At 40.6% G+C, this 14,086-nt stretch overlaps 1 protein-coding gene across 1 annotated transcript; it reads left to right on the top strand.

Annotated features, from left to right (window-relative positions):
* Positions 1-8,677: 8,677 nt before the first annotated feature.
* LOC149404837 (uncharacterized) lies at positions 8,678-9,780 on the top strand. Its single transcript, XM_089607695.1, has 2 exons — positions 8,678-9,212; positions 9,371-9,780. Exons 1-2 carry the CDS (start codon positions 8,678-8,680, stop codon positions 9,778-9,780), a joined length of 945 nt encoding a protein of 314 aa, XP_089463821.1.
* The last annotated feature ends 4,306 nt before the right edge of the window (positions 9,781-14,086 follow it).

The raw sequence follows: 14,086 nt of genomic DNA, 5'->3' as shown, positions 1-14,086 counted from the left end.
CCTCATGATTGCCCAAATCTATGTTGACGACATTGTTTTTGGAGGAATGTCGACAAAGTTAAGCTCACCAACCATGCTCATTTCAAATGCAATCTGAATTTGAAATGAGCATGGTTGGTTAGCTTAACTTTTTATTGGGTTTTCGGATCAGATAGTTGGATGGCGGTATTTTTATCTCTCAAAGTTATATGCTAAAAATATTGTGAAGTTAGGTTTGGAAAAGTCATCTCACAAGAGAACCCCCGCCGCTACTCATGTAAAATTCACTAAGGATGAGCTTGGTGAATCTGTTAATCAAAGTCTTTACAGAAGTATCATTGGTAGTCTTCTCTACCTCACTACCAGTCGTCCTGACATTGCCTACTCTGTAGGAGTTTGTGCTCGCTACCAGGCTAAGCCCAAAGCTAGTCATTTGTCTAATAGGTGCATTAATCACGCGGAAAACTCCTATTTTCCTGACTAAATCCAAGCTTTTTCACGAGTATTTGTGATGTTTTTTGTGTGCTTTTGAGAGAATTATAGGTTTTAGAGGGCAATGAGGTATAAAAGAGGTTAGTACAGCATCACCTGAAGTAATGGAGCAATTTTAAGAAGATTCGAAGACTTTTCGCCAAGTTAGAGCAAAGAAGAAATACAGCGTCCTCTTGTGAACAATTCTGAGAGTTTGAAGTAAAGATTTTGGATTATCCAATTTTTGGATAGAGTTCTCTGTTAGCTGTCCAACGCATATTTATTTGCAAGAATCGGACATCCGAGCTAGGAGTTATGGCCGTTACAAAATCGGTGCGAGCGGAAAGAAAAAGCGCGCGGCGCGACCCAAGGACCTCGCGCCGTGAGGTTCCGAAAATACCGAAATCGATATCCGAGCATGAGGCGTGGAACGCGAGGTCCTCTGAGATGTCAACCTCACGGCGCGACCCTCAAACCACGCGCCGCGAGGTCCGCCGAGACAAAAAAAGAGGAAACGCGGATTTTGAGTTGATCTGAGCCGTTGGATCACTTTTAATTACTCAGTCTGCTCCAAAAATTAAGAGAAACCCAAGGATTTCGACCTAGGCCTATAAATACACCTCTCAATATCTTGTTTGAGGATCTTAGCAACTTTTTATTGTTTTCACTTAGTGTTTGGGAGAGATAGAGAAAAAGAGGAGAGCCGTTCTTCATCAATTTGCGCCAATTACAGTTTTATTCTTCTCATTTACTCTTGAACTCCCGTATTTTAATTTTCAGTTTAGTTTTTAATTATGGTTTCTTATTTCTACTTTCTCGGTCTCTTTTTGTTTTCTCGCTACGCTATGAACTAATTCCATTAAGGACTATGGCGTAGCGGGTTTATGATTCGGTTATGGATATGATTTAATATATTGAAGTTCAATTTTCATTCTCTACTACTTTGCTTAATTCAAATCCGTTTTTAATGCTTGATCGAGATTAGCTACCTTGTTCATGATTTTATATTTCAACTTGATGCTTGAAAAAGATTAGGTTGTTAGCGTTTTGGTTTGAATTACTATGATGCATGCCTAGGCTAGAGATAGTTAGGTTGCCATAAAATCACGTGAATACTCTTGATATTAATGCATGATTTTGTTAGGGATTGAGATCGAGAGAAAATTTTCCTAATTTTGACATAGGTTGTTAGATGCTCGAGAGAGATATAACAATATTATTCTGTGAGTATGGTTAGCAAAGAGTAGTGAGTTGGTTATTGATTGTGGGTCAAATTCGTGTATCCAAACCGTTGAATAAACCCGTGAAGCCTTGGTCCTTAGCCTCTCTTTCTGCTTACAAGTTTTATTTGAGTATTTTGTTATTTATTTACGTTAGAACTTGTCAATAATTTGTGACATCTTTCCATCTCCTCTTTAGTTCAATTCGTGCTAGTTGATTTGTTCGTTAATTAAGCTTGTTCCTCGTGGGATCGACACTCGTACTTAATACACTATATTACTTGAGCGACACGTGCACTTGCACGCGTAAAAATCGCAACAAGTTTTTGGCGCCGTTGCCGGGGAACAAGTTTTTAATTGCAATTCAATTAACTAGATTTCAATTTGAACATTCTTTTATTTTCCGTGTCTCACCTGTTTTTATGTTGTCTTTCTCCTTTGAAGGTTGATGCGAAAAGACGGTGATTCGAGTCTCCTTCCGATAGATTCCGAATTCGAGAAAACGTGCAAGAGAAATCGAAACGAAAAGAAGAAAAGTTTAGACGAGGAAGACATTGAAGAAGAGACCATGGCCAACGAAGAGAGACCACTCCTCGACTATGTGCTACCCACCACTCAATGGTATCGCCCGGCCATTGTCAATCCAGCCATCGGAGGTAAGCAAAGCTTCGAGATCAAGACGGGGACGATCAACATGATCCAGCAAAATCAATTCTCCGGAGCCCCGAATGAAGATCCGAACAAGCACATCTCCAACTTCAACGAGTTGTGCGGGACATTCCAAATCCACAACATCAACGCGGATGCCATCCGATTCCAACTGTTACCATTTTCCCTCCGTGACCGGGAAAAAGCATGGCTCAACTCGCTATCCCCCCGATTCCATCACCACATGGAAGGGGCTGTGCAATACCTTCCTCGCCAAATTCTTCCCATTCGAGAAGACGGCCCGCCTAAGAAACGCCATTCACAGCTTCGCGCAAATGGACGGCGAGTCCCTCCACGAAGCATGGGCACGCTTCAAGGAGATGCTCCGAAAATGTCCTAACCACGGGGTCACGTTGCCGGTCCAACTACAAACGTTCTACTACGGACTCCTCAACTCGACGAAGACCTTAGTTAACACCGCTGCGGGAGGCACGGTGCTAACTAAGACGCCATCAGAGTTCCAAGCTCTCCTTGAAGAACTAGCGCGATCCAACGACCAATGCCCGATAGAGAAGAGAATCATGAAGGCCGGTCCCGCCACTGCTCAAGCCACGACGACCATGATCGATCTAAAGACAATGCAACAAATGGCGATAAAGATGACAAATCTCCGAAAGGAGTTGAGAGAGATGAAAGGGATGAAAGCCGCCGTGAATGTCAGGTATACAACTCGGGAGCCATATTTTTGGTGTAACGGACCACACTACACCGACGATTGCCCTCAAGCGAACAATGTCCATCCCAAGAATGCTAATTATGTGGGGGACTACAACAACAGGCCCCCGTTCCAAAACTCCAACAACTACAACAATGGAGTCTGGAACAACCAATACAACCACGGGTGGAGAGAGCCACAACAACAACAACAACATGGATTCCTGCAGAACCGGCCTCCACCAGCGTTCCAAAATCAACAACAGGGGCAACAACAAGGGTTTCAACTGCGCCAACAACAAAATCAGCCCGCTCACAAGGACAAGCTGGAAGAACTCCTCACCTCCTTCATCACCGAGTCTTGAACGCGAATGAAGAATCAAGAGGTGCAAATCCGGAGCCTTGAGACGACGGTGGGGCAACTAGAAAAGGATTTCCATGCGAGAACCCAAAATGCGCTTCCTAGCACCTCCAAGGTAAACCCAATAGAGCATTGCAACGCTATCTCACATCATCATGTTGCAGCTATCCAAAGCTCGAAGAAAGATAAGGGAAACGTTGTCCCGATCGCTGTAGCTTCGAAGCCACCTTCGCCGGTTCACATCCACGAGCTGCCACATCTGTTCCCGCAAAGCACCACGCTGACACTGTCTGCGGAATGTAGCGCGCTTCTACAACAAGAACTCCCACCAAAATTGGACGATCCTGGCCAATTCACGCTACCATGCACCATTGGAGACGTTTGCATCGACAACGCTTTGTGCGATCTAGGTTCGGGCATCAACCTCATGCCTGTGGCCATCTTCAACAAGCTAGAAGTGGGTGAACTAAAACCCACACGCACCATTCTCCAACTGGCGGACAAGTCCGTAAGGTATCCGCGCGGCTTCGCGGAAGACATCTTCGTCAAAGTCGGAAAATTCACTTTCCTTGCTGATTTCTACATCATCGACATGGATGAGAACCGCGACATCCCGATACTCTTGGGAAGAGGTTTCTTAGCCACATGTGGTGCTCTCATCGACGTGACGAAAGGTGAATTGAAGACGCGAGTGAAGAATGAAGAAGAGATGTTCGGGATTTACAAAGCCCGAAAACGCGAAAATGAGAAAGAATGAGTTTTCTTCCTCAAGACAGATGAAGTCAAACCTCTGCCGCTCCCATCACCACCACGTACTCCTCCGGAAAAAACTACGAAAGGAAAGAGAAAGGATGCGACGCCGAAATCACCAATCAAACCGACACGAGGACAATGGCCAACACCGTTTAAAGAGGTGTGAAAGAAAAAAGAGCACCGAAATGAAAATGAAGATCCACCGCCGCTTGAACACGGCGGTCACGAGTAGGGGCGTTCGACCACCCCCGCAAGGTAAGTCGATCCATATATCCATGTTTTGCATAATTACATTGGGGTCCATGTAAGTTTTAAGTTTAGGGGAGATAATTGTTTGTCTTGCGGGGGATTTTTGTACATTAGTAGTTAATTTTCTAGGTTGTTTTTTTTTTTTGTTTTAGGATAATTGGTAAAAATTGGTATTTTGTGTGCTTTAACTGACTCAATAAATTGTTTGCCGATGATATGGATAGTCTTAAGCCGTAGACATGTGAAAAAAAATCTGTGAATTACCGAGTGAAAATGAATCTTGTTGAGTTTTGTGTTATCACTTAAAGCCCGAATAATGTTTGTCTCGATGTTTAGAAGACCTTGAGTAGTAGTCTAACTAAGTTATGAAAAGTGACCACCGAACACACTAAGAACCTTTTCGGATCCCTAGTCGAAGCCAAATTGAGCGCACATTGATCTAGTAAGAATGATATAGGCATTAGGAATAACCCGTCGAGCAAAAAAGCCAACACGAGAATATTTATCAATTAGAACCCACTCACAAAAAGTCGAACGATTTACCCTTCTCGATACTTAGTCAGAAAAAGCCGAGTCAATAATTTTGAAATCCCACAAAGAAACTCATTGACTTTAGCGACTCTTGAGTGACATGGTTGAGTGAAATTTTCTCTATTTTATGACATGTTTTCTGACTCGTCTCTAAATATTACATTGTCCACTAGACACACCACGCCGGTGTTTATTTATATTGTTATGTGCCAAAAAAAAAAGAAAAAAAAAGGGAAGAAAAAAAATCTGAAAAAAATAGAAAAAAGAAAAAAAAAAGTGTTTATTTATGTCATATATTGTTATTTTGGCGTGGTGTTCTATGTTTTTGTTTTAAGAGACTTGTCGCTTGTTGTTAAGTCGAAGTTTGGGGGGAAAGCACTGGAAATAAAAGACTAAGTAAAACGTTCTTGTTAGGCGAAATTTGATGCCAAGAACGTGGGGATGAGTGAATGAGCTTTGTATGAGGGTTGTGATTTTGGTGAGAGATTTGAGTCGCTAAGGTCGATGTTTGAGCTACTAAAAATTACCATTCCATACCTTTGACCCTACCCTAAAATATTACAAGCCTTTAAGACCTATTGACGAGCTAGGAATGACATGTGCGCATTAGTGGAGATCAAGGGTGAAGAGAAGGCTTATGGTGTGTCGAATCGAATAACTTATCATTCAACAGAATCGATTCTTGTGGTCGCATATTAGGATTGCGAAAGGCTATGAGACTTGGGAATCAAAAGCTAATCGAGACGAAAGCACATTGCAAACGGCTTGAGCTAACACGAACTTGTAAGGATTCTTTTACATTTGGTAGTTGAGGCAAATATGAGTCTCGAGGTTTGAAATTAAGGCAAATATGAGTCAGTTATTTTACGTAAAGCATTGAGATTTATCAATTTAGTGTAGATAACTTCTTTTGTGTGTTTTATTTTCTCTTATTTGTTTTGTTGCTTGAGGACAGGCAACGGTTTAAGTTTGGGGGTATTTGATAGGTGCGTTAATCATGTGGAAAACTCCTATTTTCCCGATTAAATCCAAGCTTGTTCTCGAGTATTTGTGATGTTTTTTTGTGTGTTTTTGAGAGACTTATAGGTTTTAGAGGCCAATGAGGTACAAAAGAGGTTAGTAGAGCATCTCGTGAAGTAACAGAGCAATTTTAAGAAGATTCGAAGACTTTTCGCCAAGTTTAAGCAAAGAAGATATACAACATCCTCTTGTGAACAATTCTGAGAGTTTGAAGTAAAGATTTTGGATGATCCAATGACATGATTGGATAGATCTCTCTCTTAGCTTTGCAACGCATATTTATTTGAAAGAATCGGACATCGGAGCTAAGAGTTATAGCTGTTACAAAATCGGTGCGAGCGGGAAGAAAAAGCGCGCGGTGCGACCCAAGGACATCGCGCCGCGAGGTTCCGAAAATCGCCGAAATCGATATCCGAGCATGAGGCGCGGAACGCGAGGTCCTCCGAGATGTCAGCCTCGCGGCGCAACCTTCAAACCATGGGCCGCGAGGTCCGCCGAGACAAAAAAAGAGGAAACGCGGATTTTGAGTTGGTCTGAGCCGTTGGATCACTTTTAATTACCCAGTCTGCTCCAAAAATTAAGAGAAACCCAAGGATTTCGACCTAGGCCTATAAATACACCTCTCAATATCTTGTTTGAGGATCTTAGCAACTTTTTATTGTTTTCACTTAGTGTTTGGGAGAGATAGAGAAAAAGAGGAGAGCCGTTCTTCATCAATTTGCGCCAATTACAGTTTTATTCTTCTCATTTACTCTTGAACTCCCGTATTTTAATTTTCAGTTTAGTTTTTAATTATGGTTTCTTATTTCTACTTTCTCGGTCTCTTTTTGTTTTCTCGCTACGCTATGAACTAATTCCATTAAGGACTATGGCGTAGCGGGTTTATGATTCGGTTATGGATATGATTTAATATATTGAAGTTCAATTTTCATTCTCTACTACTTTGCTTAATTCAAATCCGTTTTTAATGCTTGATCGAGATTAGCTACCTTGTTCATGATTTTATATTTCAACTTGATGCTTGAAAAAGATTAGGTTGTTAGCGTTTTGGTTTGAATTACTATGATGCATGCCTAGGCTAGAGATAGTTAGGTTGCCATAGAATCACGTGAATACTCTTGATATTAATGCATGTTTTTGTTAGGGATTGAGATCGAGAGAAGATTTTCTTAATTTTGACATAGGTTGTTAGATGCTCGAGAGAGATATAGCAATATTATTCTGTGAGTATGGTTAGCAAAGAGTAGTGAGTTGGTTATTGATTGTGGGTCAAATTCGTGTATCCAAACCGTTGAATAAAACCGTGAAGCCTTGGTCCTTAGCCTCTCTTTCTGCTTACAACTTTTATTTGAGTATTTTGTTATTTATTTACGTTAGAACTTGTCAATAATTTGTGACATCTTTCCATCTCCTCTTTAGTTCAATTCGTGCTAGTTGATTTGTTCGTTAATTAAGCTTGTTCCTCGTGGGATCGACACTAGTACTTAATACACTATATTACTTGAGCGACACGTGCACTTGCGCACGTAAAAATTGCAATATTTTCTCAAGCCGAACATATTGTAAGAAGAACCACATCTGGTGGATGTTTCTATCTGGGAAATAACCTTCTTTCCTGGTCCAGCAAGAAGCAAAATTGCATTTCCGTCTCCACAGATGAGTCTGAATACATTTTTGCTAGAAGCAGTTGCACTCAGTTACTTTGGATGAAACAGATGCTTGTTGAATACGATGTCGGACAAGATGTAATGACATTGTTCTGCGACAACATCAATGCCATCAATATTTCAAAAAATCCGGTCCAACATAGTAAGACAAAGCACATTGAAATCAGGAAACATTTCATTCGGGATCTAGTGGAAGATAAGAATATCAAACTTGAATATATCCACACTGAGATCCAACTTGCAGACGTCTTTACAAAGGCTTTGGATGCAAGCAGATTTGAAAGTCTCGGATCCTCTCTAGGATTATGTGTAATCGAACAACAGCGATTAATGAGATGTGGAGAGATGTTTGTTTGTGATTTTTCTCTCTTCTTTGATATTTTGTCTTTGTTTTATGCTACTTTGTTCTACATAAGTATGTGTCCATGGGCTCATTTGTCTGGTTGGCTCATTCGACTTATTTACCGGGCTAAAATGCCATATAACTCAAGTTTGGGCTGGAGCTGGACCAAGGCCCAGTTAATTATTCGGCGTCGTTTTAATCTTCTTCAGCTCGTCAAACATGCATCTGATGGTTTGTCTCTCGAGAAAGCTTGGGAAGTTACCTCTTTTTCAAATTTCGCTGAAGCAATATTTCTTGATTTCTCACCCTTTACTCACTAAATTTCTTTGAATTGGGTAACCACCCTTCTTCATGGTTATTTGTGTGGTAGTTATCTTGGAATTTTCATCACAATGGTGGGTACAAGAAGTGGCATTAACACTACAGGGTCTGAAATGAAAGAGAAGTCAAAGATGAAGACGAAGAATGTCGTGAAGAAAGGGGTTGGGCCTGTGCCGGAAAGAAACAAGCATGGGGTCCAGGTTCATGGAGTGTGACCTAGTAATCGCGCCGATGGTAAGGCCGGAGGTGAATTCTGGGATTAGGTCAAGATGTTTGAAAGGTGTTACGACATTCTCTGCTTCGGTTCATGAGGAAAGGACTAAAAAGAGACAGGATGTTGCTGAAGGGGTTCTTGCCTCTTTGAAAGAAAAAGCTTACCAAGAATATCCCGGCTGCTCCTATGGACAATGTTTCTTTTCACAAGGAAGATGGTGTTCTTAAGTGGAGGTTTGTGTATCATCGTGCTATCTTTCCCGAGAAAGAGCTGGCTAGCAAAGCTCTAAAGATCGGAGTCGTCATGGAACTCATGCATGATGCTGAGATGATCAAGAAGGTCACCAACATTGGAGTCTACTACCCTACTTTGGTGAAGGAATTCATAGTCAACCTCTCATCATCTTTTGATGTCCCTCATGATGCCGAATTCAGGAAAGTGTTTGTCCGAGGGCATTGCTTTAAGATTTCCCCTGAAGTTATCAATGACTTCCTTGGTTGTGGAAAAATCATTACCGCTGATCGGGTTCCTTCCCTGGATGTCATTGCTAAAGAAATCACTGGTGATGAGACCAAAGTTTGGCCGTCCAAGGGCGCATTACCTTCTTATGATCTTACTGCAAAATACTCAGTTCTCTATCGCATTGGCATTGCTAACTGGGCTCCCTCTTCTCATGGGTCTAGCATTAAGGCTGAGTTGGCTAGCCTGATATACCAGATAGGTACACGCTCTTCTTTTGATTTTAGAGAATTTGTATTTGATCATCTGGAAAATCATGCCAAATCTTATGTCCTGAAGCTTCCCATTGGATTCTCTTCCATCATCACTGGCATAATGCTTAAGAAAAAAAGAACATTATGCGCAGTACTGATGTTGCAGGGAAAAAACCTAGTGCTCTTTCTTTTAGTCACAAGCTATTTGAAGGGAAACATGCCCGTGATCTTGTCAGACCATCTGTCGCGACATCTGTCGCCTCTGGCAGCACATTAAAGGTGGAATCTGTTTCTGATGAGGTTCAAAAGAACGTTCTGAAAGAGCTTTGTGAGGAGATTGACATCCTCAAGAAGACCATTGAGACCCTCTCTCGCAGGAAGTCCATCTGTGAGGGTCTAGTGCGTGACATGACTTCTTCTTATAGGAAGGATGATGCTACTTCTTCTCAGCCTGGTCAGGACAGTGATGCTGAAGATACTGGTAGTGATGAAGATAGTGAAGATTCTGGCAACAGTGGCTCAGACGGCTTCGATAATGAGAGTGATGATGACTCCTCCCAAACTGCTGCCCACTAATCTTATTTCTCTATGGTCTGTAACTTTCGAACTATTGCATTTTATTGTTTGTTGATGTTGCGTGTTCCAGTTGAAACACCCCTACTACTATTTGTGTTCAACCTCTGCTACTTCTCTGGTATGTTTGTGCTATACTAAGTTCAGATCTTGTTGTTTGTTGTTTGTTGTTTGTTGTTTACTTCAGTTCTCTTATATATGACCAGTCTGTTTGTTGTCTCATCCTTCTTTCTTGGTTGATCCTTGCCTTTGGTATGTTTTTTAGACAATCAATGGGAGAGGCGTCATGAGGGTCATTTATTTTGACATGTTTCCTGGTCATGACGCTTGGTTGAGAACTGCTCTGGAAGTGTTTGCTAAAAAAATAGCCAAAGGGGAAGATTGTTGTTACGTTATATGTTGACTTTATTTTTTAGTGCAAGATGTAAGGAAAGATGTCGATCTTCATGCTCCAGCTTCTGTTGAGACATCCTTCCTCTTGTGCACAGTCTGTAATTTTGACAAGTTTCCGGTTTTGCCATATTGCCTTGCTGATGACTTTATTATGCAATATTCTTGCGGGTGGGTAAAGAAACCCTAGATACACTTCCAGGTTTGTATGACTGCTATAAAAGTCTTGCGCTACCCCCTTAGCAGCCTTGACGCTTTATCAAAATACTTTGGACTCTTAGACGTGCAAGAGCGGTGGACTGGTAGACTTTGTGTATTGATAAGAGCGGTGTTATTCATCAAATACTATTCGAGAAGATTGAGTGTTTGAGCGATTTGGGTTATGTGCTTACGTGATTGAAGACTCACGTGCGATTGAAGACTGAAGATGGCCGAGCATAGGCATGTGCTCGAAGAGTGGAGTTGAGAAGGATCTCAAATTCAGGGGGAGTCTCTGGTCTAGGTATTCACTTGTGGTAATAGTTACTAGGGCTTTGATTTTGTGTTGTAATCATATAAGACCTTGCTTGTACTATTGATTACTATATAGTGAAATCTTTTCCACTGGCAGAGTGCCCCCAGACGTAGTGATGTTGCACCCAGACGTAGTGATGTTGTACCGAACTGGGTAACCATATTGTGTGTTTTTCCTTTATTGCATCATTGGTTGTTTATCCATTTTCTGTGTTTAAGCAAGTTGTCGAACACATTGTCAATACATTGTGTGTGACATCTTGTCTTTGTATCTAAATGATTAGGATTATAATTCGCCCTAATTGTGTTTACTGTGTTTGTGATGTATATCCAAATTCCATCATTTATTATATTTAAAATCTATATTCATTTTTAACCAAGCCAATTTAATCAAGTTATGTATATATATATATATATATATATATATATATATTAACAATTTAAACTGAATTAATTGTATCTAAATATAAGATGATCACAATGTCAATAGCATAGTAAAATATAAGAAAATCATTCAAAACACATTTATCTTTTGTGAGATAAAATTTAACAAATGATCAATTTAGCCAACAAAAGTATTTGATCGCTCATTCTTGTTGGTAGGTTTGAGGGCATCCAATAACCAAGTATCTCATTAGCCTTATGAACAGAAGCGTGGGTCTCAACCTTGAGGCTGACCAAACTAAGATGAGTCCATTGAAGCCTTAACCTTCAAGTCGATAAGAGCTTCACATGGATCACACCTGAATTTACCGTGTGAGAAATTATTGCATAAGTTTTTAATTCCTAAAACGTAAGTGAGTTAAGTGGATTACAGGTTAATCATAACAGTGGTTATCAAAAGGTTTGGGAACTTCAACTCTGTATGGTCTTCGTGGTTTCTTACTCTCAACCTATATTAGGTTCGAAAAAGGGAGATTTGGCCAACTTTGGATACCCCTCATAAAAAATATTTTTTTTTTAAGGCCTAGATATAATAATATTTGTATTCTTTTGTTGCCAAAAGTATGGCAATAATTGTTGCCAAAATCATGTCATTAACTTAAGTGTGGACTCATTTCTACGATTATTTTCTTCGACAAAAAATGATCATAACAAATTCGATATCACTAAAAAGAATATTGATTAATGGCACATTTAAAGAAAGTTATTGGCCATAAGAAGTTATGTCTCGTAGGATTAAGGTTAATATGAGTGTATTCATATGAACTTCAATATTTGAATGGGTAAATAAATTTGAACTCTTAAGGTCTTTAGAAATGCATTGGTCTTATTGATATATTCTTCAAGATATATAAGAGAAACTATAGAGTCTTCACTCTCTATGTTTCATAACAAAAAAAATCATTAGAATAAATTATTCATTAGATCCTTAGATTGTGAGTACAACTTTAAACAACCCTATAAAAAAATGTTATGCAAATCTATACTTGCTCTTCATTTGTTGTGAATGATTTCAAGACAGAGGCTAATAATCTTAAACAAAAATGACCGTTTTGTAATCCACCTTTCAGTGAAGGGAGGCGTTTTGATGTCGCAAAAGATTTTAGGTTTAAGCTCTAGCCTGACCTCATACATAGAAAAAAGAGATCTTTAAGTTCATCTTTAAACTCTGCTTCACGTAGTCGTCAAATCCACAAGCAACTTTGATCTTTGAGGTTTTCGATACAAGAAAATCACACTGTTTTTTGGGAGGCAACCGCTTAATTTTGGGGTCCCGTAGATGTATAATTATATTTATATGTATGGTTTGCTATTTAACTAAGTTTTAATAAATATTTGGTAAATATCCAACTTTTGTCTAATCAGTTGTAAATAATAGTTGTAAATAATGAGGTAAATAGTTGTAACCTTAATAAAGATTGGTTGTTTACCAAATATTTAACAGAGATTGGCTAAATGGTAATTTAAAAGTGTAAATATGGCTAGTTTACAAATTATTTGTAATTTTTGGCAGACTAACCAGATCCGCCAAGTCACAAGAAACGTTCTTGGGAAAATAGATCTCTGATTTCTTTGTCAAAATAACATGAAGATCATACAATAAATGAAAATTTGAATCTAGAGAAGGTGAACAAGGAAATTTTTACATCCTTATATACTTAAATTTTTTTTAATTAAAAAATCATAAATGATGTAATTTTTTAATTAAAAAATAGGCTTATGTAGGGAGCTGTTAAACCAGCAGCTGAGATGTTGTGCAATTTTTTCAATTTTCAAACAAAGGATATGGAAAATGGTTCACATCCAGGAGAAGGGAAAATAGAACCGAGCTAGTACAACGTTGGGAATTGGCCCAAATTGTCCCATACCATTAATTGGGTGACAAGCCGAATCTGACTCGCTCTAATACACTCCGTTGGCTGTTGGATTAAATATTTTATGTTCCAAATACGATAAACATGATGTTTAATTTTAACAAAAAATTGGACGGATCTTTCTGAAGCTTCAAACCCCTCCTTGGCTTCGTCTGTTTCTTCGAAAGTGGATTTGGACGGAACTACTATATACTCAGAAGCGGCGCCCCTCGTTGAGGGCCGCCGAGCGCAATGATTGGCATTTTCTGGAACGTCCAGGGGCTGGGCAGTCCCCGGACGAGGAGGGCACTCCACTCTCATGTGTTGACTCATCGGCCGGCTTTGGTGTTCTTATCCGAGACCAAAATGAAGAGTCACTCGGCGGAGAGATTGCGAGTGTTTTTGGGGTTTGATGGGTGTTTTACAGTGGACTGTGTGGGCCGAAGTGGAGGCCTAATGGTGCTTTGGATGAATTCTATAGTGTTCTCGGTTCGTTCCTACTCACGATTCCATGTGGAGGGGTCGGTCACAGATGATGATGGGCGGTGCTGGAATTTCTTGGGCATCTACGGGGATCCGGTGGCGCATCGGAGGAAGCTGACTTGGGAGTTGATTCGAAGACTACGTCCCTGGCCGGAGTTTCCGTGGCTGGTGGGAGGGGATCTTAATGAGGTGTCGTCTAATTCGGAGCTAAGTGGGGATAGAGCGAGAAGTCCGGGTTTACTTGAAGACTTTCGGAAGATGATGGCTGATTGCGAGCTTAGTGACCTCGGATTTGAAGGAAATCCCTTTACGTGGCGCCGCAGTGATGCTCCGGATAGTAGCGCTGGCAGATTGGATAGATGTCTCGGGAACCCGGAGTGGTTGACCTTATTTCCTCATACGAAGGTCAACCATCTGGAGTTCTGGGGATCGGATCACAGACCTTTATTGCTTTCCACGACGGGTGAAACGGGGAAGAGACGATGTTGGAAACCACGTCGTTTCTTCTTCGAGGAGGCTTGGTGCTCTGAGGAGGGCTGTGAGGAGGCGATACGTTCGGCTTGGGACCCGGAGGTGGGTAGAGCGGCTGAGGACAGGATTGCGGCTTCTCTCACTGGGTGTAGGAC

Source organism: Urtica dioica, chromosome 2, assembly GCF_054948205.1.
Source record: "Urtica dioica subsp. dioica isolate 48M chromosome 2, U.dioica_male_clone48M_v1_H2, whole genome shotgun sequence".
Lineage (NCBI taxonomy): Eukaryota > Viridiplantae > Streptophyta > Magnoliopsida > Rosales > Urticaceae > Urtica > Urtica dioica.
The sequence above is the reverse complement of the archived record's forward strand: the minus strand, read 5'-3'. Positions and strand labels throughout refer to the sequence as shown.

What these genes read in the sequence shown, in the direction of transcription:
- LOC149404837 (XM_089607695.1), top strand. Translation starts at nt 8,678, where the DNA reads ATGGACAATGTTTCTTTTCACAAGGAAGATGGTGTTCTTAAGTGGAGG. An exon ending in TAGCCTGATATACCAGATAG is followed by an intron (nt 9,213 to 9,370) that starts GTACACGCTCTT and finishes CTGATGTTGCAG; the next exon opens with GGAAAAAACCTAGTGCTCTT.